This window comes from Cheilinus undulatus, linkage group 11 (genome assembly GCF_018320785.1).
Source record: "Cheilinus undulatus linkage group 11, ASM1832078v1, whole genome shotgun sequence".
NCBI classification, from domain to species: Eukaryota; Metazoa; Chordata; class Actinopteri; order Labriformes; family Labridae; genus Cheilinus; species Cheilinus undulatus.
Genome location: NC_054875.1, coordinates 36,254,981 through 36,282,415, shown reverse-complemented (window position 1 = coordinate 36,282,415; position 27,435 = coordinate 36,254,981). Strand labels below are relative to the sequence as shown.

Genomic DNA, 27,435 nt, shown 5'->3' with positions numbered 1-27,435 from the left:
AAGAAAATGAGCGTTGGAGAGGAAAGACTCCATCAAAGTAGCAGGCAAACTCCTACACACTCTTTATGTTTACATGCTTTTAGTATAAATTGAGTTACTGCATTAGTCTAAGTTGAACAATCCTAGATAATCTGGTTACAGAATGATTAAAGGCCTTTGCACACGGAGTCCATTTTTTCATCCAAAATTGCTGCACATCAAAAAAGAAATACAATTGTCTGCATTGATTCAGAAGCTTTTCACCATTCTTGTCTTTTAAAGGATGGACCAGATTTTTGTTTCTGCATCCACCTTAATCATTCAAAGTCCCTGTAAAGTGAAATCCAAAATTAGTGTCTAAACACATAAGATATGTTGGAATAAGGTTGCTGTAAACATGTAGAAAAACACTGAGATCTATGCGTGAATTTTGAATTTAGACTGTTAGAAAGTTTTGCACCTCTGCCCTGTTTTGGTTTAATTTGGGCAGATTTTTGTTCATTGTGAGGTAATTTTCCTGAATCTATCAGCCACAGTGGCCAATGAGTGCTTTCAGCAGCAACTTAACAAAAAAAAAACAAAACAAAGAAAACGACACACCCACACCATCCTAGAAGAGCTCATACTGCCTCTTTTTTCATGATTTTTAAAGCTTAATTTTGATCAACTTAGAAATGTCTTTCATGACCGAAATTAGGCCTGGTGGATCATAACAGTGGTCTGTCATAGAACACACCTAAAATAATGATTTTTATCACTTCTACTGGGAATGGTTGTCTTTCTATTCAGGGCAACAGCTGCAGCTCCCTTTCTCTCTCTCTGTCTCCTTTGCACATAACAACTCATTGATCAACACTGTGATTTACCCACACATTGTGTGGATGCCAACCATTGAACATACAGTTAGTAAATAAGAATGACTGAAAAGATGCGCTCTGTCTCTCCAGCTTGGCACAGCACCGTGACGCACAAGCTTGTGGAGAAATGAATGGCTCATTCCTTTCTTTTTCTTGTGAAAGGAGTGAAAGAACCACAAAATCATCTTTAATGCTTTTTGTTCCTGCAAGACAGGACCAGTCTTCTCATCCTGCAAATTTTGGCACTGAAAATAAATGTATCAAACTCAGTGTGCAAGGCTTTTGTGTGATTAAAAAATGCATCCAAAAGTAACTAAATGACGAGCCATTCTATGCATGCTCCAGTTTTCCATCATGAACTTTGACCTTGAAGTCAATAAGCATGAATGCATAGCATAGCAGAGTTGAGGGATAGAATGCATCAGTATAAAAGTAAGGCATAGTTAATGTATTTAATGCATGGAGCTGTATAGTTTGCCCCTGCTTTAATGGTCACACAAACATCCAGTTTACTGCTCGCTATTGTAAGTTAACAGGAAGGAAGTCCATGGAAAGTAGCGTGTTACCATCTAATGTGGTGGAGGCAAATGTGCTACCATTAACAACTTGATTCATCCCTGTGTATGAATACTGGGACCTGGGCAGTAGTCCAGTTGTATGGTCTCAGCATACTGTTACTGTAGCATGTAAATGTAATGACAATTTAAATTCCAAATATAGGTATCAAAAACATGAAATTTAGACTATGTGCTGAAGTTTGCTTGCAAATTTGATACTTAAAAACCAAAAAATCACCCAGTGTTGGGTGAAGGAGCTTCTATTATTGTTGCAATTATTCAAACAACTAGGGTTATTATGAAAAACTTGCCAGTATCAAAATGAAGTTTAAATTCTGGTTTACAATTTAATGCAGGTTGTGTAGTTTTTTACTACTCAGATATAACAGAATGGATTTGTTTCACAGAGATTGATTATAAGTACCTTCATCCAAAAAATACCAAATCAAAAAAAAGACATTAATAGCTTATTTTTTCCACCACTGGGAAAACATTCCAATACTTTTCTGCAGTGCATGATGTTGAAACAAGTGCGACTTATCAGTGTGATGTGTGGGTATAATATCATAAAAGTAATCTACATGCAAACCCCTGGATTCATATAACCGGGCCTTGATGAAACAGTGTAACTGGTCCCTGTTTAGTTAATGTGAAATACTTTATGATGCAACACATTCATACCTTACCAAGTTCAAAAAAATGTTTATATCCTTTGAGCTCTTTTCTTTGGACCAAACCAAGTCCCAAGAGGCCAAAGCAGTCAGTCACCATAACTTGTATGTCACGAATCACACTGTCATGATTAAATTGCCATATCAGGGTTGGAGCGTCCGCACACACAGAACAGGAGCTTCAGACTTCTTTTCATTTGGACAGTTTGCTGATGACCCGAATGAGCGCCCCATTCTCATCCTTTAGCCGCTGGTTGTCTGACTTGAGCTCTGTTAAGATCTGGGACAGCAGAGGGAGAGAAATTAAATTAGAAAATGATATCATCATCACAGTTATACACGCACAGATATAAACGTTAAATGGTTTGTGGATGCTGTGAAGTTTGTAGCTTCAGGTAATATGATGGCACAATTCACCAGGACTACCCACTAAAGTGAAAAAAAAATCTTTTTTTTTTCACCACAAAGAACTCCAGAACTCATCCATCTGTAAAGTTTGAGGCCAAGCAATGAGGACATGCGTTACAGTACTTCATCATGCAGGTGAGCAGTGACTTTGACAATATGGCCTTCATGTGAGAAGTGAGACAGAATAAAGTCAGAAAGAGAGAAAAATGAAAGAGAGGGGGTCAATTTCTAAAATCTAGGTCATGTCTCTCATGAGAAGCAATGACTAAAAATATCCAGCCTCTTTGCCAAAGTATTTCCCCTCTACTAGAGACAAACAATAAGCCTCTGCTCGAGGCTAGCTGTGACATGTCACCCAAAACTGGTGAGTGAGCAAAGGAGCAAATGAGAACCAACGTGTTCATAACCTGTGGCAAATCACACGTTTGGAAACACTTTTCCTTGTTGGTGACTCTGTCACTCTGTAGACTAGTCTACATGATTTAAAATTCAACTTAAATCCACATGTAATCATGTTAATGCAGGTTTGAATACAATTACGGGAATAGCGCAAAATTTGAGGCAGTGCTGCTCTCAACTTTCATAATGAGAAAAAAGTAAGATTGAATCAAGTCTCAAATTTGTCCTTAAAACATAAAATCAAAACTGGCAGCTTGTTAGCATAGTTTAGCATAAAGTCTAGAAACAGGGTGAGACAGATAATTTGGCTCTGTCAAAAGTGATTTAAATTTTACAACCTGGGCCACTGAGATTTACAAACTTAATTCATCATGTCTATTTTGTACAATCTGCATAGAAAAAAAAGTCCCAACAGGCATATTTCAACAGTTTATGAGAGGCTATCTGCTGCAAATATAGAACATTATTTGACTAGGTATACTTACTTAACCCTTAGAGGTCCACTGGCTATTTACCATTTTGTTACATTTCTTTTGATAAAATAAAGCACTCAGATAATGTATACGATGCTCATGTTTGGTATTATATTTTTCAAAATGAAAACTATTTATTTTTAAGTTTGATTTACTGTATTAGATATAGGGCCTCCAAAAAACACAACAACCCACAAAAATGGATTTTTAAAAATTGTTATTTAAAACAATATATTGTCATTTTTAAAATAAATTACAATCTGCTGAAATTATGAAAAAAATACCAGTGCCAGTCCTGTACAGCATGGTCCACTGTCCCCTATGTGTAACATTCATTTTTAAACCAACTGAAATGATGATATTTCCTGTTTTACTTGGCCTATTGGCATCAAACAAAAACTTAAAGAAAGCTTAAAAATGTGAGCAAGATGTGGCTTTGTTTTCATGCTGTCATGTGACAAAAGTAGCATATGATGAAACTCAAGTTCATGTGATCGTCGACCCCTAAGAGCTACACTTTGTCATCACCTTCCAATTTTTTTTTTTTTTTTTTTGTAATGAAATTGTTAATTTTTTAAGATGAAGTGGGGCTTTTTATGTCTTTATTTTGAAAGATAGTACAATGAATAAAGTTGGAAAAGAGATAAGATAGATAAACTTTTATTGATCCTCACCAGGTGAAATTTGTTTTTTACAACAGCTAAATAGGGAGAGAGAGTGGAAAGACACCAGGTCCGATCTGAATCCAGGCCACCTGCTTCAAGGTCGATGGCCTCTGCACATGAGGCCTACAAACTGAACATATGAGCCCTAACTGCTTTTTTTCTATTTAATTTTACTTTTAAGCTTAATGTGATCTTTAGGACTTGTGCCTTTTTGTGCTGCATGTCAGCATTTTCGTGCTCAGCGCCCTAAGATCACAAGCGACCTTTCTGTTAATACTTCCTCTCAGTTGAAAACAGTTCAACTTTTGGAACACCTCCATGCTCATCTGTGCCACTTCTCCCTCACTGGCCGATCAAAAATAAAGATGGGTTAGGATTTCTGATACAAACTTTGTCAGCGGCAATGACAAAAGGCTGTGCCTTTGCAAAAAGAAAACCTTGGACATTGGTAAAAATAAAACAAAAGTGAAATAGTGAAGTCAAGTGAAACCATGACATGTCAAAAGGATAACCTTGTAACAGAGCTGACAGAGACATGAACATATAACCAGAATCAGGTTTATAGGCAAAGTACGCTTGGCAACAAGGAGTTTGACTTAAATATGTATAAGCTCTAGCTAGGAATTTTAATATATACAGGTCTGTGTGCGTTAAGAGTTTGGTTGCAAGATATGCAAAGGGTGCAGGAATGCAGAAGCATAAATAATGCAAGGATGTGGGCAGATTTACATGAGGGAGATAAGATAAATTAAGAAGGTTTACATTAATTGGTGCAAATGTGCATATGAGGTGAGGCATTTTAGCACAGTGAGCTTTCTTACAGTTTTCAGCTACATTAAAGCAGTAAGAGACAGTGCAGAATATTTGACATTTAATGGAGATAATCACAATACCCTAAAGGACCCTAAAAAGAAAAACTGACAGGATTTTTGGACCACATGTTATAAGCGCCTCCAACTTTCATGTGGCATTCAGACACCTTGATTTTTGTGAAAGCTGCTTTTTAATTATTGCTTTGCTTTTGCTATTCATTCCCTGTGGTTTTTATCTTGAAGCAAGAGTTCTTTGAACCTGCATTTCACCATCTTCCTCTCTTTTATTTCTCTCTTGTTGGCAGTTTGTGAAGATGAAGGTAATATGCTGTCGTAAATGCTGCAGTAATTGACGTCAACTGTCAAGCAAATGAGCAAATCCACAAAAAAGGAAGGACAAAGATAGAATTTAGGATCTCTCTGTGTTAAATATAAGACTTTTTGACATGTTTTAGGACTGTATATTTTAGAAATCTAATTTAAAACTTTTTTAAGGATCCATCAGAACTCTGTTCATGCTGGTTTAGGCAAACAGCTCCGTAGCTCTGCCTTTAAATTTCATCTACACCTATTATCCAACCTTTCCTCTAAACTCGTGCACTAAGGTCTAACTTTACTTTTAAGTAACATATTTGTTTGTTGTTGTCTTTGACAAGGTTCATGAAGCAAAACCCAATATCTACGTTAGCATCTCAGCCAGTGGCACAGATCTGTTAATTTCGAAGGCCAATGAGCTCACACGTGTCATTTCCTCTAAAAGATTCATCCCTCAGGGGTGGCTATTTCCTCCAGAAACAACTTTGCATTGATTACACAGCACATTACACAGGACCCACATACAGTATATTTGCCTGCTGCAAGATCTATAAACGTTAAAAACACATTTGATCTTTATGATGCGGATGGTTAATGAGGATGGGAAAATGAGAGAAAACTTGTAATGCAGTGTTTGTGTCAAATGAAGCCCCATGCAAGATGAGTATAAAAAAAAACACTTAAAAAGAAGCATATGAGGAGTCAACAAGGTCATCATAAAGTAAAGGCGGTGAAAGGGTGCAGCAGGAAATGCATTGTGGGGGTAGTGAGCAAGGGGAAGGGTGCAGGACCTGCCTGAGAGGAACACAGCAGAGGACGAGGGGGCTGAAGAGGCACCAGGAGGACAGAGGAGTGTAGAAGTTATGTGTCTGAGAAGAAGAAGGGGGGAGGAGCGGGGGAGAAAAGAGGACGGATGATGTCAGAGGATCAGAGGTCCTCCGTCTCCGGCATGGACGCCGTCTCAGAGAGGCGGGCGAGGACGCGCAGCATGGCTCTGTTCTCAGCCAGGAGACACTCGTTCACCCTCCGCAAGGTCTGGACCTGAGCCAGAGCGGGGAAGGCCTGCATAGAGGAGGAGATAGAGACAGAGAAAGCATGCAGAGGGAGGGGTGGCAAGCCATGTGCAGAGAGAAGGACTCATACAGAGACTCTATACATATCCGCTCATACAGGCATGCACCCACACACCTACACAGACGCACGACAACAATAACAGAACAAAGAAACTTATATAAACGAGTATTTATACAAGAGGGAGATTTAGGGAAGGAAGAGAAAAAAGCTGCAGCAAAGAAAATGATGAAGCTCTATTTACTGCTCATAAAACCAGAGCTGTATGTGCAGAGTGGTGGGCTGCTCAAGTGTGGTTATATAAAATTCATAGAAATTCAATCTACTATATCACACTTTGCACAGGAGTCTGATGGTAATAAGTCAGAGAAAAAGAAATGATTCATTCCCCCGTCTCCTTGGCTCAACTTTTTGAGGCAAACCTCAGCGTGGCTGGATTGAAACATCTGTGGTTTGATGCCATTCCTGAGGGTAAACCACTAAACACACACTTCCACATTAACACACACTCTTGTAGTGTTTCAGGCTAACCAAACACAATTTTGCACATTTGAATATGACCATGGTTTTGGATTTTAAGGAGGAGAATCCAGCTGCTTCTTACAACACTAAAAAACACAGCGAATACAGCAGTTTGAGTCCAGGCTGGATTTAACAGTTCATGCATATAATGTCTTCTTGTTATTAGAATAAAACTGCTCGGTTTCTGGAGAGGTGCCCTTGGCAAGAGGGAGGAGAACAGCAGAATGAGGCGAGAATACATAATGACCAGTATCCTTTATTAGGCTCTCTTAATATTGAGCCCTTTGATATGAAATTAGATCTGAGCACATTCTCAAGTCTTGCAGATAGTTCTACACAGTCACTATTAATTAAGTTTCAGAGGCTGTCAAGAATAATTCAGCGTCTCTGTGAGAAATTTAACACCCTACAAAGTAATATCACATTAGCATCTCAGTGTTTCAAAAACAGAAACAATGACCTGTCATGTGAAAAACCTGAATTCAGAAGCAGTCCTGTACTGTATATAGATGGACAGCACCAAAAGGCTCAGACCAATCATAGACTGTGTTTAAAAGAATGGACAAATCCAGTGATACAGGGCCTTAAACTTACTGGTACATTCATTTCAATGGACAGAAGGGGTGACTTCACTTATGGCCAAAAATTAGTTAAAGTAAAATAAATAGATTTTGAGAGTGATGCCTATATTAACTTGTTTTTGGTAAAAACTACACTCCATAAGTTGTACTTACTAAACAGTAAAACACTGTTACATGAGGGGAAAAGCTGTTAAAAGTGTCCCACCTGGTTAACTCCGCAGGTAGCCTGAGAATGCTTTGTGAGTAGCTTGCAACACAAACCAGGAAGTTCCCTTTTAACAGCTTTTCTCCTTCATTATGAGAAATTCATCCATGAAACATAACCTGTGATTGACTGCTATGTAAATACACTTTATACAGTGCAGGGTTTTTTTGTTAAAGCGATTCCTGATTCTAAGACAAGAAATAAGCAACAGAGGTGTGAACAATGGAGTGATGTATTTCTGATTATCATCTTTGGTTTTTGTTTTGACCAGAACCCCCAGTTGTGGAATTTACATATTGCAAGTTTAACTAGGCATAATGTTATTTTCTAAAATATCTTTATTTTGAGAAAAACAATGAAAATTTTTGTTTATAATTAACAAATTATAACAACTGCTGTGATTGAGTTTGCCACCCCGCCTTACTGTATTATGTATTATGTATGCTATTTGCTTTATTGTCCCCTAGGTAAAATTTGTCTTAGCATCTACGTAATGTATATCATACATGACTTATAATGCCTCAAAGACCAAAGTATTAAAAATAGATAAATCCAATGCTTGAAAAGCACCAAAGAACAGTTTTTTTTTTTCATTTTAATTAACTAAAATGTTTATCCAGTCTAAATTAGCTTATCAAATCTGATCAATTTTACAGTTACTGTTTCTTAAAAATGCAAACTAGCTTAACCATAGAACCATAGCTCTAACTTTATACTCTTCAAAACTTCAGCTTCATGTCCATCTTAGAGAAAATCTAAAACATTACCAAGCAAAAACCTTCAGAGTTGAAAAACAATACTAATGGAGAAGTACAAAAAACTGCAGTTCCTCAGGTGCCCACTTGAGACTGGTGGAAAAAGTCCTGGAAGTTCCATAACCCCTACATTATAATGTCCATTTTCACACTGGTTTTGGGGTGACTTATTTTATATCTCATTTGTTTTGTTTGGATGAGTTATTCATCATTTGTGCATAATTAGGGGCGGCTGGTCTGATGGTAGGCAGGCCAGTCGACCTCGTCTGCAACTAGGGATGCTCGATACTGGATTTTTGACAATATCCGATATTTACAGATACATTTTAGCCAATACTGATATCAATACCAATATTTAAATGTGCTTTTGTAACAAGAAATTTCAGTCCTTTGAGGTTTGAGGATGACCAAGGACACAAACTTTAGTCCTTAAAAACACTTTAAAGTATAAAGAATGAGGATGAATAAGCAAAAATACCTCCGTTGGCCCAGCCTAAAACTCCACTAATTTATTAGTATGCTATATAAGAACAAAATATCCAGTTGGTATATGCTGAAATACACAGGCAAAATATCGGATGTAAATATTGGCCGAAATTTTGATATCTGTCGATACCGCCTGCCTTTTTAAGCTAACATTGTGCATCCCATCTGCAGCCAATGGAATACAGCACTGAGACTATGTTCTAGCGTTACACTGGGCATGATCAAGGCCCACGTAATGCCTACTTTAAGGTGTACTTACACTTTATTGATGAGACATTTACAAACCAACCTACACCTTAGCAGAAGATCAAGCTGAGTTTTAGAGCGCCATCTTTTGGCATGAAGTGATAAAGAATCTGCGATGTTAACACTTCTGGAACCGTCATCAAATATGCGCACCCTGGTATTTTTTTCCCTTCTACAAGGAGGCACCAGTTTGCATCAACCTGACAGTGACTGAGTAGCTCCCCTTTCTGGAGAGTCTGATTCTTGCTAAAAGTGAAGAAGTGACTTTGTGAGAGAGTGCCTTGAATCTAGATTTTTGAGTTTATCCTGTGATGTGTCCACGCGTGTAAACATGCCTGAATCTCTGACAGAAGAGAATCTTGTGGGGTGACAAAACAGGTGTCAATCACTCCTAAACAACCACTCACCATCCCCCCTCCCTCTGACAGCCTGCTCTCAGGGCTGGTACCCACAGCGGAACCGCATTGGGGCGTCCTGCTGGGGGAACCACGACAGCACGTCAAGTATCTGTTGCTGGCACAGCACACTGCTGCATGTGTCCTATTTATAATGATGTCATCATCGTCTGCATATTATATTTTCTCAGACTGGAGCCGTGATTTTATTTCTCTGTAGGAATGTAACAATGTTAAAGTAATCTACCCTAACAATCAAATTATAATCTCATTACCCTGTGTCTGCTTTCACAACACATATAGTACAAACTACTCAGGCCTGACGTCTCTCTGCTGCTCTGGCCTGTGTTTCTCTGGGAGGCAGAATACACACAGTGCATGCAGGAATGTCTCACAAAAGCAGGTCTTTTGCTCTTGGACGGGGTTCGGTATTCAGCTGGAACTAGGTCACAATGTTCACCCCAACAGTGGGATAAGTGGAGCAGAGGAGCAGCAGCACAGGCTCCTCCTTAGCCTGGCAGGAAGTGGCCCAGCAGAACACTGTGGGTAATGAGCCTGAAGCATTAACCTTCCCTCTCCTTGACTCTAAATCCACCTGGCTGACCAAAAGCCCCAGAGTGGGCTACATGTGTGTGTTTTTTTTGCTCTGTGAGAACACTGTAGGAGTGCTTGAATTAGCATGAGTGAGACAGGCCTGGCTGGAGGTGTATATCTTCAAATACTATTTCAGTTTTTATGGCGTCTGGAAAAACATTAACAAAATAAATGACATGTAACTTGCATCAGAGGACAACCTAAGGTGGTGAGCACAGTTTGTTTTTACATGCACTGACCTTTAAGTCCTCCTCCATGTTTGAAACTCTTTTCTCAAGAGCTTGTTTTTCCTGTAAATGAAGATAAAGCACGAAAATAAATACTCATAAGGTCCCTTGGAAACCCGATGTGTGAAAAGACTGAGAAAGCCTTAAGAAAGATATGAGTGTTTATCCATCCTGATAGTGCACACGAGCATGAGCAACGAAAAGACCAAAATGCCAAAAGGTTACCAAGATACTCACCCTTTTCTCTGAATCAAGTACTGAAGACCTTTCTGATATTCTGTCGTGCCTCTGAAAGATAGAATGAGGCTGTTATCAAGAAGATAAGCATAAAGTATAAGAAAATTATAAAGATATTTGAACTTCTTTAAGGTATCAGCCAAGGTCTGCCTCTATACATGGAAAAAGATGATAATAAGAAGTGCAAATATGACTGTATTAACAGCTTAGTTTATTTTTTTCTGTACCTGGGTGACTTTTTCCAGCTGCAAGCGAATCTTGACTAGTTCTTGTTTGCTGTCCTGCAGCCTGGACTTAAGCCTCTCATTCTCATGCAATGCTTCTGCATACATCTGAAAAAAAAAGCAGGTGGTTGAGAGGATGCTTACTTGCAGATATTTTCTTTCTAGACACATTTTCAGATAAACATTATTCAAAAAGCAGGGCTTGTTTTAATAAAGAAGTTTTCTTTGAAAATGAACTCAAACATGGTGTTTCTGGTTGACGCCATTGTGACTTCTTCAGGTGAAACACATGAAAAATGTCACCATTTTCTCTCATTTTTCACCATAAAAACAGATCAGAATTTGTCCAACAGGCCATATCACCTGCCCTGTAATAAATTTCTTCTCTGAATCAGCAGTTAGATGAGCTAAATGTCAGCAACAAATCGTTGGGAAACAAGAGATTCATCTGCTACCAACCAAGGTTATTATAGTAAAATAAAACTCGATTGTTGATTGGATATGTATAAATGGGACGAGCTAACACTGTTGGGTAATTCTCCATAGCAAACTGCCATCAGTGTATGAATGTGGAGTGAATAGGTGTGAATAGGTGTGGCCTGTGGTGTCAGACAACTAAAACGTATGCTATACAAGCTCAAGTCCATTTAAGTCCAGAACTACTAAACTTGTCATTTATGAAGCATTATTAACTAATTCATAAGAAATGTATAAACACAATAACAAATGCTTTACTGATGCATCAGTAAGGCATTATTAAGTACTAACATAATTTATAAAGGATTATTATCTCATTTCTATGTCATGTACAGTGACACGTAACACAGTTACAAACTTTATTGATATATTAGTAAAATACTAGTAAAATATTAATACCAATAAAGCATGAATAGCTGTGTTTTTAAAGGACATATAATTAAACTAATGCTTAATAAAGACTTAAGCTTTGCTTGTGTGTACAAATGCTTCACTTCTGCATCAATAAACCATAGCTCAGTTAATTATTGACATATAAGCAACTGGAAATGCTTTACAGATGATGAATTAAGATAAAGCTGAAGCTTTTCTGATGCTTTATCAAAGGTGCAGTGTGTAAAATTGGGGGGTATTAGCAACATCTAACAGTTAGATTTTAAATAGCTTTTCCCTGGTGGTAATTGTGGAATTCAGTGGAATTTACAGTAAAATGGGCTTCTTTTATTTGGTCTCTTCTGTGGTACTGTAGTTACATGCAAGACGCAAGATGGTGGAGTCCATGGAGGGGGCCCTCCTTATGTGTAAATAAAAGCCTCAGTCTACGTTAATAGAAATGCATACATTTCATATTATCAGGTGATTAAATGCTATCTTAGATAGGCATACTTATATCTATTATGTTTCATTTTTACCAAGTTTGTCCCGCTAAATGCTGTTATGCTCAATTTTACAGACTGTACCTTTAATGCTAAAGTGTGTAGTTAATATAAAGTGTTGCACAATAACCTGTCTTATACAGTGCAGTGGTTAGCAAACAAATATATTGCATGGAGCCCAATGGTGTTCAGTATTAAGAATTACATTCTTCTGCTCCATACAGTATTTTGTTTGAACAATGTCCTCTTAGCCTCATAACTGGTTAGCTAGTTAGCCAATTTCCAGAGTTTGGCATGAGCAGCCATGTTAAGCTAAACTGGTTGGGCATTAATATTTTTATCTCTTATATAATCAATCCAACTTGATATTTTCTTAGCTAGTGACCATAAGCTGTTTCTCTCATGAAAAATATGAACAACTACAGCCCTATCAGCGTCATATCTTCATATATAATATTATTTTTGTTGTAAAATTACAATTTCAGTCAAAACTCCAAACACTTGAGTTCATGTTCCTTAAAATTCTAAGGGTAAGTTTCTGATAGTGTTAGGCAATGTCTCATTGTCCCTTTAAATATCTCCATGCCCTTACTGGATGATACAAAAATAGAAAAATCTGCATGGTTATCCAACAGGCACACTGTGGCCAGGACCGCAGCTCCCTGTGCCACAGGAATTGTTCAGGAGGTGCCGTGCTTGTTTAAAGTGAGGTAAGAGTTTCTACCTTCTTATAGTCTTTGGTGGTGGAGTCTTGCTCCTGTCTGTTCAGAGCACCCAGCCTCGTCTCTCTTCGTGAGTAAGAGCTAGTGCGGCCCAGTGGTTTGTCTGTTGCACTCTCACCACTGGAGTCGTACCTAAAAGCAACACATTCAGTACAAAATGCTGCTGTATTAAAGACCATTTTTTAGATTTTTGTCTGCAAATACAGATGAATATCACAAGAGATAAAAACAATGCTAAATCCTTACCTTGACAATCTGTCATGCTGAAAAAAACAAAGAAGAGAGCTCATTAGTTTGATCATTCTGCACCATAGCATGGGAACAGCACAGTGTAAAAAACATGTTCTGTGACGGTTGGATCAAGATTTATTTGCTTGATAAGACCCAGCAGAGACTTGGCGGTGAAATATTTTCCGTTTTGAGACTACAGGGAACAAAAACAAAACTTCCAAGTGAATTATCACAGCGTGCTCAGAGACCTGAAGTCCCAGAGGGAAGGAGTGCATGAAGAAACTGAGATATAATTCACCCCAACACTGCAGTGACAGGGTTCATACAGGTCAAAGCTCCCCGGTGAGCCCGGTTAATCTCTCAGAACAGGCGGCAGCCACGCAAATGCCTGCAGCATAAAGATGACATCATGACATCAGGAGCCAAGTATCTCCTGTGTGGCTGGTTGACGTCTGACCCCAGACAACAGACTGATAGCAGACTGTCCTGGCAGGTTATTGCACTGACTGGCCCACAGTATATGGCTGCCAAGCTGCCTGTTGTCATCACAGTTTTTATTTTCCAATTCACATAGGAGTGCAGATACTGTGCTAAAATCAGAGGAGTGTTTTTATATTTGCCATGTCTGTGTTTTTAGAAATCATACTACCTCAAAGATGTGATTCATGTGCACACAGCTGGTAGTGGAATAGTTTGAGTTTGCACTTCCTTTACTATGCAAATATACATTGCACTCACTGTAAAAGCCCTGCAAAAAAGGGCTACAGTTTTAATACATTGCAACACAAAAAAATCTGCAAGATCTGTTTCTGCACCAAACAAAGCTGAATAATAAGACAACTCACTGCAATCCACTTAAGAGTGACTAAGCTGAGAAGATGATCCTGAAACTGCCTAATACTGTGAATCAGTGCAATTTTTCTGACACCAGTAGCTGTAATAGCTAAAAAGCAGCCTGATACGTATTGGTCTTTATCATAGCAAGTGAATCCATCAGTGCACAGCTGTGTTAACCCAACTGGTATTCTCCCTTTCCCCATAAAAACAGCTGTTTCTCCCTCTCCAGAACAGCAGCCTACACATTAACGACAAATCATGGCTACTATTGCCAGAAAAGCAGCACCTCGCTTAAGGAGGGTTTTATGTGAGCCAAAGCTATCAAAATCCCAGAAGTCAGTCTTTAAGTATCAAAAATTTCAAGCCTGATTTTTTAGAATCAAAATCAGGATAAGTAAACCTGTATAAACACTATTATTAGGCAGTTTCTTTGAACAAATAAGAGTTTATTCAACACAGATGGAGCACACTAACAGACGGAGAGGCTGTTAGCTGAGCTACTAGCATTTTAAGGTTGGCATGTCTTTAGTAGGGATGCACATCAGTATTAGCCGGTATTAGCTTTCAGATGAGTTTTTGCAAACATCAAATCAATCAAATCTTAAACCTCATTAGAAAAACAGACACAAAGAATATAAAGAAGTAATGAAAAACAGCGGTACTGGAATCAGCAGTTGGCTAAACACTTATCTCTAACATCAGTATTGGCATTAGCTTGATTTTCATTATGCACCTCTAGTATCTGGCGGACTGAGCAGCAGTTTGTTATAATGGGTGCACTTGACGCCACCCACTCCAAACACTGAGAGAAGAAAGTCTACTTAAACATATATTAATCAGAGAACGTGCAAAATGAGCATGCTAATCTGTCAGTCCTGTTAGTGTTCCTTTAAAATGATTTACAAACCATACTGGTCTATTTTTGTGTAAATTCATGCATTTCCTCATTACAGGGAGACAGAAAAACTTTTGCCAGTCAGGTGACTTTAACCCTCCCACTCATTGGTTTGCCTCAAGATTCCCTCAGGGTGCTGCCCTCTCCACACCCAACAAACTCTCACTCTATCTGGAATTAGTTAAGCTCACATTTAATCCTCAGATGTGACAGTTTTTTGATAAACCTTATTAAACTCTCAGTTCTCTACGTACAAGTGTCACTTGTGCTTTTCTCGTGCATACATTTCTTCTCTGTTAAGAGAAGTTTTCAGTGTGGTTCTTTGCTCTTGTTTTAATAAAGAAATGAGGTCGAGGTCTGATAAAACTTCCACTTTTCCACGGCTACGGCCAAGCTAATTGCTACCGTAGACATAATATACATAGACATTGCATTGGCCAGTGGGCCGTAGGTCAACGCCACCGCCATTTTCCCAGAGGCATTCCTGGGCAAGATGCCTCACTCCTGTGCTGCGTGGGGCTGACAAGATTGTGTGGAATAACATTTTAAACACCAACAAAACCCTTCATCCCCTATATACTTGCATTTGTATATGGAACGGTCTTGCCTTTGGCAATATGGCGGACACGTTGACGTATAGCGGCAACGGGCAAACACAGTCAATGAGGCGTCTACTTTTATAATGTCTATGATCACTACTGTGGCAGTACACACCGGCTTACAGTACAAGTGAACCCTACCGATAATGATACAAACTCATGCTGAAACAGGTTGGTATAAAGAAATGATAAAACTGTTGCTATACTATAGCAACATATGAGCTAAATGCTACACCAGCAGCAGCCTTTGCTTACAGCTTCCAGTACAACTAAACCCTGCCCATAGCTACCGTCTCGTTCTCCTAAAAATAGGCTGATAGGTCAGACCCTGTTTTGGTTCAGCACAAACATTGTGGAATGGAGCTTTTCAAGATGGATTTGCCTGATGATAGTCTGGAAGTACTTCTTGGCTACAGATTCAATTAAGTTAATGCATTATTGTGTTTAATGGCAAAAAAAAAACCAAAAAAACACTGAATTTGTGAGAAGTTGCAGTGTCAATAAAGGCAGTTTTGACCGCTGTCAGTCATTAACTTCTTATAACACCTACCCTGCTGCAAAAAAAAAGATACAGCAGGTTCAAATAAATTAGTCAGTGTTGGTTTCTGTGACTTTCTTAGCTGTTATCAAATCTAATCCATATGATAACTATATAGTAACTAACCACAGGAGCTTTAAAAATAAAAGTATTGTGCAGCTTTTTTATAGCATTGGTGTTGAAGAGGTTGGGAATCAGTGGAGGAAGGGAGAGGGAGGGAACTGTGTCAAAAAATCCTGTTTTCTATCAGTCATAAACTAACTCAGAGAGATGGAGATGATGCTAATAGGAGGCTAGATTGAATAATGATGTCTTTGCAGTATCTGATGCATAACCCATCCCCCTTAATTCAAATATTTAGTGTCGCCATCCTGCCAAAGAGGCAGATTTAATCACCTATTTCTGGAAACAGCTTGCAATAAACGTCTTGTGCGGTGGTTGAAGATGTATGAGACGGGAAGCAGAAGTGTGTGCGTAATGTGCTTTATACGAGGACAATTGATGTCAAAAGAAACAGAGCTCACAGTTATTCATGCGCTCACTTTGGCTAGTTGGGAGACATTTCACGCAGCGTCAAAGGAGCAAGTGTTTACATAACTGAGCCAGCTCTGCCTGTCCTTATGTGGTCATGTGCTTTAGCAGAGCTATCCAGGAAAAAACAGACCTCCATGACCTCAGATGAAAAAAGGGCCAAGGATGGAGGTAAGTGGAGCTCTCTCACTCTGATCTCCCTGCTATACGGAGATTTCCTGCAAGATTTGGTTTAAATGAATTAATCAACCGGGGTGATTGGAAGTCTGGTTTTCATGAATAAATCATCATAAACTCTGCTTTTTGAGGAACTTTTACTCAGCCCTTCTTTAGAAAACTCTTTTAAGTTTATACGTTCCTGTTCGCAAACCTATTTCACACTAGAGGATTAGCAAATTGGTAAAATTAGTCTTAAAACCTACTTACAGTGACATCTAAAGTGAGCCTGGTGGGGTCTGCAGCATCTGTTTTTCAGCAAAAGGAGAAATGCAAACTGCAACAAATACCTTCATGTATGTCTGCATCATGCAACATTTCATCCAAGTGGAGAAACTGAATCATGGTTGAAATTCTGCATCTGATAGCAGCTGCAGCAGAGTGATTCCCTTGTTAGGAGAAATAGAGGGAGTCAGAAGTGGCCTTAGAGGCTCAGCAAAGTATGTGAGGCAGAGCAGATGCAGGAGGAGAATATCAACTGGAGAGGTGGGGGTGGGGGGAGAAAAACAACAGGGTGTCAGACTGGAACGGGTGCATGCTTGATCCACGGGCGCTCTGTAAACACAACCGCCTCTAGTTTTATGGATTGCCAGGACACATAGCATGCGCACCATGCAGGGAGGGCAGAGAGGAGTCATGCATGACATCACTGCTGCAGAGTTTACAAGATAATATTAACAAGAGTTTGCAGAGCCAATGAAATCATCATTCAAGGATACTATCCAGATCTTCTCATCACTTCTGCTGTGCACTTTTGTTCCTTCAGCTCTATCTCTATTCAACAAAGCCAGCCTAATAATGCACTTTAACTATAAAGGGAAACCTTATATGTCCCTTGACTGCATTTATATTGTTGTAGTAGTACTAATAAAGATCGGATGAATTCTTCTCTCCCTCTTTCTGTCACAGCATCACTGTTTCATAGCTGACTGGATTGTGCAGTAGGAAAATCTGAGCTACACACACACACACCCAGTGTACACATACACACTCTTCTCATTCTAAGCACTGGGACTGACACCACCATAAAAGACGTTTCTTCCACATTCACTCACCCTCTCTCACTTCAGCCCTTCTCCCTTGGTATTAACTCTTCATAGTAAATCTGAGGTTCTACTGCCACTGAGAGAATTCCTCTTATTTTCAAGAGCACTCAGTGTGCCTCAGGTGGAAGATGTTTACTTTAAAGTGCAATATGTAGAGTTTTTTGCTCTGAAATGACTATATTTATTTAAAAAAAAGCCTACTCCTGTATCATATTTTTGAGTTCAGCAATTGCATTACCTCAAACATTTCCAACAGCTTTCAAAGCAAGATAAATCCTCAGAAGATAAAAGGGCAGAAGCACTGCTGGGTCTTTGTAGTGTCACATACAGGTGCTCTTTGAAAACGCATTTGCTCTGCTTAGTTTTTCTTGTGAAGAGGTAATTGCATGGGTAAAAAATGGACAATATGACTGCAACTGTCCTTCAAATGGCCCTGACGGAGACTTGAGGAGGTCGCATTGACAGTGGGAGCAAACTGGGGGTAATTGTCTTGCATGGACATCTAACTGCAGGAGCTGGGGATTGAACCCAAATATCCTGATTGCAGGACCACTGACTCTGTACTGAGTCAAAGTCGCCCCAAACAGGAAATATGGAGAGAGCGAATGGGGGTAAGACATGAACCAAACAGTGATGAGACTGGGAATTGATCCCACGACCAGTGCATTGAGGTCTATAGCCTCTGTGTAAGGGCATCTGGCATAACTACAATGCATTTCCTATTTTTAATGTTTTCCCATGCAAAACAAAGCTGTTTTGATTCCACACAAATCCTACAGTGTGCCTTGGGTTGCTTTTTTGGAAGGACAGCTGCAGTCTGAATTCTATTAATTTTTTTTTTTTAACTTAACCCCTCTTTTTACCCATGCAATCACCCCTTCACAATAAGAACTGAACAAGAGATTATTTTAATTTCTATAGCTGTAACTAAGTGTACATTTTTTCCAGCTGCCATGACAGAGACCTCCCGATGGAAACAAAGGATGTTTGATCAAAGACAACACAAACTGAAAACTGCTCCTGAAAGCTTCTGTTCTATTATGTTACACTACATGGACAAAAGTATTTGGCCACTTGACTTTGATGACAATGTTATCAAATACAATGCGAATGTACTCTAATATGGAGTTGCCGTCCTTTTTGCAGCCTCCACTCTTCTTGTAAGGCTTTCCTCAAGATTTTGGAGTGTTTATGTGGGAATGTGTGTTCATTCAGGCCAGTCAAGTTCTTCCACTCTGAACTCATCAATCCATGTCTTTATACAAAATCCTTGCTTTGATCACTGTGGCACAGTCATGCTGGAAAAGAAAAGGACCTTCCCTAAACTGTTAGAACTGTTGGAAGCATAGCATTGCCCAAACTGCCTTGGTATGTTGAGCACTGACTTTCACTGGAGATAAGGGGCCTAGCCCAAACCCTGAAATGCATCCTTAGGCCATTATCCCTCCTCCACCAAACTTCACAGTTGCAGTCAGGTATTGTGGGAGTTCAGACCCCTTCAGCTATGAAATCAGCAGAGCAGCAACTTTGCCTTAGCAATCTTTAACCCTACTCTGTGATTGATGTGATTGATTTTCGCTTTGTGGAGGAGTTGCTGTTGTTCCTAAACGCATCCACTTTCTAATAATAATATACAGTTGGCTGGAATATCCAGAATGACCCATTTTGTATCATAAATGTTTGCAAATAGAGACTGCATGGCTAGGTGCTTGATATTATGTCTGATTGAAACACCTGAATTCAATAATTAACAGGTGTAGCCAAATACTATTGTCCATATAGTGTATCTTTTTCAAGTTCTGTGCTATTTACGTCTGATGGACTACAATTACTTTTATTGACTTCACATCCTGATGCCTGATGCCCAAGCTCCCCCAGTAACGCACAACTCCGAGGGTTGTGGCCCCAGTAGACATTTCAAGTCATGTACAGACACAGATTTGCTCCTCCAACCTCTGCCCACCTCCACTGCTCACTTGTTGAGAACTGAGCCGTATCAACAAATGCCATACTCAATGTTATTTTTTTTTTTACTGAACAATAAACACATTTTTGTTTCAGGGATGACTTTTCATAGTAAAGGAGAAAAGCTGTTAAAAAGGCCTTCTGGGTTTGTGCTACAAGCAGTCCCAATATGATATGTAAGTAGCTAGCGCACAAACCAAAAAGGCCACTTGTTAGTGTGTTTAATTTAAATCAAGAGGTAAGCAGTGGAGGTGGGTGAAGCTGGACAGTGTGTTTCTCGTCTCTTTTGTTATTGTTTTGATTCGGAGCCCCCTGGTGATGGAATTGTGTGTTTTAGAGTAGTAATAATCAATAAAGTAGTACTACATCTGAGTAAAACAGTGTCACAAAGAAATCCCTGGCACAAAATAGGTTTATTTATTCTTATTACTTATTCTGGCTTCTTCCAATAAATCGATACTTTTTAAGCAGTGCCGGTGCCTAAACGATGCCTGTATCTATACTTTAAGAATAAAAAAGGAGCTAAAATTCAATGCATGAATGCATCAATCTCAATATTGTAAATAACTCAGAGAAATATCTTAAAAAGATGCCAACAAATCATATAAGCAAAGGAAATGGGTGTAACTTCTTTATAAAAGAGGCTCAAACCTCAAGTCTCTTGTCTTGTGACTGTGTCATTGGTACGAACATATGAGCAGAGCACACACATTGCTCCGGACAGATAAACACTTAAAAGATGGTCATGTTCTGCTTAAACAAAGAGTGGAAATAAAGATCATTCATGCCTTTCTTTTGAAGAGGTGGGGGTACCAAAATGAAGCACCGAAATCTGTGCTGTGATTCAGTCCAGTAGAAACCAGATGTGTTGGTACTGGATTTTGATACTCATCCTGGAGGTATTCAGTTTTCAGGTTGTCCAACCACACATCTGCCTCTTAGTCCCTCCGTCCAGGCCATTCTCATTCTGCAATATTTCAAGAATACGCTGAGGGATTTTTTTCAAACTTTTCAAACATGTTTATTTTGACCTAAAGATGAACTGGCCAGATTTTGGAAGTCAAAGTCCAGGTCAGTAGGCCTCATGTTCATCCCTTGCTTTTGAACGCAATATCTCAAGAACCCTTTGAGTGAATTTCTTCAAACAATGCACAATATTATTGGTCCAATAATAAACCGACATGATTTTTGCTGTGATAGGCTGAAGGTGAAGATCGCTGATTATTCATTGCTTCTGAATGCAATATGTCAGGAACTCTTGGAGGAAGTTTTGTCAAGTTTTGGGGACATGCCCACTCTCACCCGAACAGATTACATTTTGCTGGCAAGCTCATTGGCTCATGTTCATATCTAGCTAGCCAGTCTTTTACAAATCACACTACCACATAAACCACCCAGCCCTTTTCTGGAACCCCAATATTATGTTGTTGTCAAGCATTTGCATACCTTGCAGAGGCATTTACCTGCCAGGCGGGAGCTCTAATTTGATTTGTTTTAGTTTATCACATTGGTTCATTGGATCAGAAAGGGGCATGACGCTTTTGTCTGCTACAAGGCTGTCAAAATTAGGTATACTAAAATGACAACATGCTAACTAGATACTTTACTCAAACGCCTGGAGGATCAAAAAATGTCAGTCTATGTATTAAGTCATATTCTTAATTCAGGCTAAGTCAATATCAATTAAAGTTTAAGCTGTTTTAGGGCAGAAGTGTTTCATATTCCTTTTTCATGTGGGTCCTGGAGGACTTCAGCTTTTCTGGCTCTGGGGGAAAAGTTCAAATGAGATATCAGATGTTCAAAGTGAAAAAGTTACCCTGTTTAAGATTTATTAGCCTTAGCCAAAATAAAAATTCTCCCCAAGTGAAAAGAACTTGTGATTCATATTCTCATCTGAAATCTAAGACTCAATTTTTTAAGAAGAAAACAAAATACTGACAGAAATGTGGCAGGGTACAAGTATGAAACTACAATTAATGGGAATGCTCCAGTACAGTTCAAGTTCAGCAGCTTTACACTTCTTGAGTAAATAAACTCTCTATATCACTGTGAACATCTGCCAAATAACGAGTGTCATCCAATTATGCAGATTTGTTCCTGTTTACTTCTTCCTGTGGTTCACAGCTGTAACACAGATTGTGCTTGAGTAAAGAGGACCAGGTTTGTTCTCATCAAAATGTTGTGGTGATGCTAAAAATACTCCATCAACCCGAGTCCACGCCCCTCTGCATCACATTTTCTCTCCCATGAAAACTCTCATCAGATTTTGGCTGACAACATGGAAAAATTAATGCTCTTGTTTCCCTATGGACACAACACAGAGAGGCTGACACTTTAGAAAGAGAGTAGAAATGTGACAGCATCCACTGGTACCATTCCTCCTGCTGTAAAGATGCTGTCTGTAGGGTAGGGGATGACATGACGAGAAAATGTGTGCAGCAAATTGCTACACTTCTGTCTGTCTCTTTAAGTGTGTCTGTCACACATACACAGTGTAGCTCAGTGTGCAGCACTGGTATAAACACAACAGTCAAACAACGCCCAGGAGAATAAGCCACTTAGATAGAAAAAACATAACAGGAAATTACAGAAGGAATGTTTCAATCCAAAAGTCTTTTCCAGAAAGTTTAGTCAGACTCTCAGGGCTTCAGAGAGAATACTCGCTCTCTTTCACAAGGCTTCTAATTAACTAAGATGATTGGTTAGAGGTTATTTACTCACTTTAATAAGCTCATTTAGTAAATGAGAAGTGCTTCATTACTCAAAAAAAGCATACAGTAGTCTAGTTGCCTGATCTAGCCTCATCATCCCACCACCTCTTACCAAAATTACTAAAACTTCAGAAGACTTTCAACCACTTGAATACATTTAATGATACAGTTAATAGTTTTGACCTTAAACAAGATTGAACAAATTGACTGAACGACAAGACACAACAAGACTAACATGTTAAAGAGCATTTCATAACAGAAGCCTTCAAATCACATTCATGCATAGATTTTATTTTACTCCATTTTCAGGGATAACATCTAAATTAAGGTTGTTTTCTTGAGATCTCACAAAAATAGTAATTCATGTCATGGGAAAACAAGCTTTGTTATCCTAAGATCATGAGATAAATAAGGCAAGACCTCAAGAAAACAACCAAAACATACTCACTGTCACAGTAATATGGAGTTAAATAAGATATATTTGAGGCTGGTTAGGGCTCCTGTGCAACTTAGACTTGTTGCTAGGGATGCACAGTACTGAATTATTGCTGATATCCGATATGCCAATGTTTACAAATTGATTTTTGCTGATAGAGATATCAATACTCATATTAAGGTGCAGTAGAGACCTAAAACTTCAGTCCTTCAAACACACTTTAAAGTCTGAGGATGAACAAATGACCACATTTCAGACCTCAAAACGCTTTGAATTCAAAGAAATGATGATGAACAAAAGAAAAAGCTGTCAGCAGCCTAAAACAAGATGAACTGATTTGTTTATACAGCAAGCATTTACAGCTGATACAGGCAGATTTTTACAGACCAAATACTGGTTGCAAATAGCAGCAGAAATCTTCATCTCTATTGATACTGATATCATGCCAGCATTATCGTGCATCTCTACTTTTTGCAACATCTTTCGATTTGCAGGTACACATTTAAGACCCAGTGTAAACGGTCCTGCCCCAACTTTAGGGGCCAGAGACCCACTGATGTGATAAATATTACTTTCAAATGTAATCATTTGCCATGATTATCTTTATTTATATTTTTCCCCAAAAGTCTTTTCAATTTTACTCAATCTAATTATTTTGATTTTATCGTATTTGTAATGGGATTGTGTACAATATTAAGCATAAAAAACACATTTTTATGCATTGTGCCAGCATTGTCTTAAAGCTAATTCACCTCTGTGGTCTCTTGGTTGGGCCCCAAATTTGATAAAGAGTGAATTTGAAGATCTTGACTTACTTATCCTGTTATCTTGGAATAACAAACACTGGTTCTTGAGAGCTTAGGAAAATGACTAAAATGCTGTCATTATCACAGGAAAATGAGCGTTGTTTTTCCAAGACGATGAGATCAATAAGACATGATCTCATGGAAATGACTGAAATTTCCCTGGCGCCACATGGGTAACAAAGTAAATTAAATATGTGGATACATACCCATTTAGGGTAACTGTCATTTTATGTTGTCATTATTCATAGGGTTCCTACTATTTCTTCCTCCTAAGATACTTTCCCAGGAATTTTTCAGTGACAGTTCAGCTGTACAGTAATATATTGTGTCCATGCACCAGTGTGTTCCTTTTTGTTGATGTCTGATTTAAAAGATTTACCATCTATGGCTGTAATAATAAAAAATAGTTCCTCCACAACTTTCTCATGCATCTGACTTGTACAATAGAGGATAAAGGCAGAGATGAAGGAAAAAAATAATGCTGTGCACTCCAACATTAAAGCCGAAATACAAAATTTTAAGAATAAGAACAACGTCACCTGCAAAATGCAATAGGCCCTACATTTAATTTTGTATGGCATTCAAAATTATTATGTCTTTTTGCAGCACCTTCATGTTATCCTTCAAAAGTGTCAGTAAATCTGTTTACATTGTATCCTGATGGAATGAATCTCATCAGACAGTGACATCACGTGGTAATTTGTGAATTAACACTCAACACTTTGTTTGTTAAACTAGTAAAGATTGTGGTTTGAATCCAGAAAAAGTTAAGTGGTTTTTGTGTCAATCTCTAGGAAACAGGGTGCCTTCTTTTACTTGAACAAGCCAGCTAAGGTTACATGACGCTAAGTAGTTAAAATAAAAAAAAAAATCCATGCTAATGTTGGATATTAGTTATGCAAAGTGAGAAAAGGTATTTTCTGGTCTTACTCTGTAGTTTTTGTCTGTAGGGGACGGAGAGGATGGAGGAGACTCTGTTAGTGACCTCCTGGTGCGGGTCAGGTCCTTGGTGCGTGGGTAGTACGTTGACATCTTTTTCGTCTACCCTGGCCTGGCAGGTCAGCTTCTACTGTAACATTCACCGAGGACACGGCCAGATAACAGCTGCACGGACGAACAGATCCCCTCAAGCACGAGTGACGCAGATGCCCATGACTGCGCTCCTGGGGAATCCTCAGCAACAACAGGTGTGTGTGTGCTAAAGAGTGTGTATGTGTTTGCAGACTCTGAAGAGAGCCGCAGCTAAGTTTGGAGGGATTTCAGATCTTCTTCAAAGCTCAGAAAGAAGAGCAATAATCAGATGCAAAGAAGAACCAACAGAATAACCTCTGTTGATGACAAAAACAGGAAAAAAACTAAAGCAAACAAATGATCATCTTGTGTTTCTTCTCTGTCAGCACTGAAGACTCTGATGATATGTGAAAAAGTCCTGAAGGAAGCAGCCAAGAGTGAAAAGTTTGTTCCCAATGCTGCCTCTTCCAATGCTTCCCAAAGTTATACACTCCCCCTCTCTCTCTCTCCATCTCTCTCCCTCTGCTTTCACTGCTTGGTCGCCCTCACAGTCCCCCCCTTCCTCTCCTTCCCCTCTCTCCTCCTCTCCTCTCCCTCCTGTCTTCAGCTCTGGCAGCCTGCCACAGGCTCTGCTATGGCAGCACTCGGCACTGAGGGCTAAAATTGTCCACTGATGTGGACGGGGATAAGGGGAGGTGGAGCACAAAGCCAGAGTGGAGAGGAAGAGCTGCAGCGGTTTGTGTCGTGAAAGGTCAACACACGGTATTACCTGAGGAGCCATCAACAACCGAGAGGTGTCAAGTAACTGCGTACACCCTGCAGTGTGATGGAGAGGGGTGCTGTTAGAGCGAGTGTTAACACAGAGCACTACTGCTGTGTTTCCTTGAACCAAATTATGTTGAATCTTTATCACATTTAAGCAGCGTGGCTTGTTATGTGGCCTCCTGAGATGTGCAAAGATTTTTCCTCACACCTTTTTAATGCAGTTAATACCTTATCAAAAGAAAAGTTTTGTGGAACTGGATGAGGAGCTGGATTCCACATGCACAACATTAAACAGTGGGAAACAAATCATCAGACACAGATGTTCAAAATTTGTGCTTCTTGACATATGTTTTGCCTGCTCAGTTTGTTCAGAAACACTCAAGTTTCACAGAGAGCTTTAACTGTGCTTTGCCAAGAAATAACATGGAACATAAGCCTATAAATCTCTGACTTGATGTTTTTACACCCGAGTGTTTTTATAAATCAGTGTAACAATCTTGAAAACTTTGCTTTTTGTTCTCTTTCTTTTAACAGCAGTTGGAGGTGCAGTCTTTTCTTGCTAGCAGCCACTTCACTTTTTTACTATTCTTTTTCTTCAAAGGTGTCCCTTTACTTCAATTCAATTTTCAATTTTTTGATCTGGAATCATAAGTCTTTTGCTGTATGTTGGTCTGTGGAAACTGTTTCAACCACAACTAGAAGAGACAGTAAAAAGCAGTGTGCCAAAGTTTATTTTTCCTACCATCTACAGCCCCTCATTTTACAAATTCCAGGGCTTACTCAGAGGAGAAAGACATCAAAATTTATGGGGCTAACTAGTTCAGAACAAGCAGCAATGCGGAAATGTGTCCACTTGAGGCTAACCGCAGAAGTCACTTCTTACCACAAGTTAAAGTGCCTGTTTTCACAGTAAAGATAAATGTTTTACAACCTGGCTCACTATAACAAATTTGTTCAGAATAATTCATGCCTTTATTGGGAGTGATTTTTTTCACTACCAAGGATCAATTTATGCATTATTAGGGGTGTGGATAATATGACTACAGGTTAGCAAAGTGTAGGTCTTTAGGCCAGCCCAGCTCCAGCTCCTCATCCATTACTAGGCTGACTGAAAGTTAGTTTAATGCAGCATTTTCCATGTGGCGGCTACTGTGCATTAGCTTGAAAAGCTTCACTTAGCGTCCAAATTGCTGAAGTCACTCAGGCTTCGTCCACAGAAGACGGATGCTTTAGAAATGCTTTAAACTATTACACAAATCAAACAAGGTATCACTTCTTAATAAATGACATTTAAATGTGATAATCAGAGGGTGTTAGGCCAGTTACAGCTGTTTCAGACTGGGTGCATATTTGTGGCGAGATGGCTGTGGCATGGGTCTACTGCTCACACTGTTATGGCTTTCATTCCAGGCAGGTGTGCGCTGCGTGTTAGCTGCATCTCCCTTTCTTTCCCAGTTTTACCTTAAAGGGATACTTCAACATTTTGGCAAACTTGCCCTTTGCCATAATCCCTATAGTCTTACTAATAGGTTGGTTACCTTTAGTTGTCAGTGTAAGCTACTTTTAGATCGGCGGTGCCGAGTTAAGAGCTACTCTGCCAATGCAATGGATTCTCACGGTATCCCGGCTTTCCCTCATCAAACTCATCAAATACACAATCCAACAACTCCAAAACGCTCTCGTGGACAAGTAGTGACCTGCACATTCACCACGCTCTGAAGTGCTTTAAAAAGGTTTTATTTTATCAATTTGTTTTATAAACTATGAAGATATATTTATTTTAAATATATTTTAGAGGAGGTGGCAGTGGGTAGCACAAGAAGTCAGGAAGATAATTTGGGTATGACATGTGGGAAAAGGGCCACAGATCAGACTTGAACCCAGGCCACTTGCTTGGGAGACTACCTTCCATACAAGGGGGCACAACCCAAAAACTAGTCCAGTTTTTTGCCCCTGTTAAAGAGTAAGGAAGTAAAATTTGGAACAGTGCCGCCCTAGTTTACACAGTATTTTTGCAATGCATGTTCTCTTGGGAACATCTGCTGAATATAAGACTAGCTGACACTGAACTATTCAGCTTTGTGGGAGAGTTTCA

At 39.2% G+C, this 27,435-nt stretch overlaps 1 protein-coding gene across 4 annotated transcripts in view; it reads right to left on the bottom strand.

The window, feature by feature from the left end:
* Window positions 1-514: 514 nt before the first annotated feature.
* The window catches only part of LOC121517858 (protein phosphatase 1 regulatory subunit 12A-like), a 35,237-nt gene continuing 8,316 nt past the window's right edge, over window positions 515-27,435 (bottom strand). The window contains exons 6-12 of one of the 4 annotated variants that reach the window (XM_041799934.1): window positions 13,000-13,016; window positions 12,756-12,885; window positions 10,683-10,787; window positions 10,456-10,506; window positions 10,231-10,281; window positions 9,410-9,479; window positions 515-2,344 (exon numbers count right to left, since the gene is read on the bottom strand). In XM_041799934.1, coding sequence (XP_041655868.1) covers window positions 9,438-9,479; window positions 10,231-10,281; window positions 10,456-10,506; window positions 10,683-10,787; window positions 12,756-12,885; window positions 13,000-13,016 — 396 coding nt within the window. In that variant the 3' untranslated portion in view covers window positions 515-2,344; window positions 9,410-9,437. Of the gene's footprint in view, window positions 2,345-9,409; window positions 9,480-10,230; window positions 10,282-10,455; window positions 10,507-10,682; window positions 10,788-12,755; window positions 12,886-12,999; window positions 13,017-24,494; window positions 25,075-27,435 lie in introns of those variants that run through there. The other 3 variants (XM_041799935.1, XM_041799936.1, XM_041799932.1) reach the window with 3 other exon arrangements.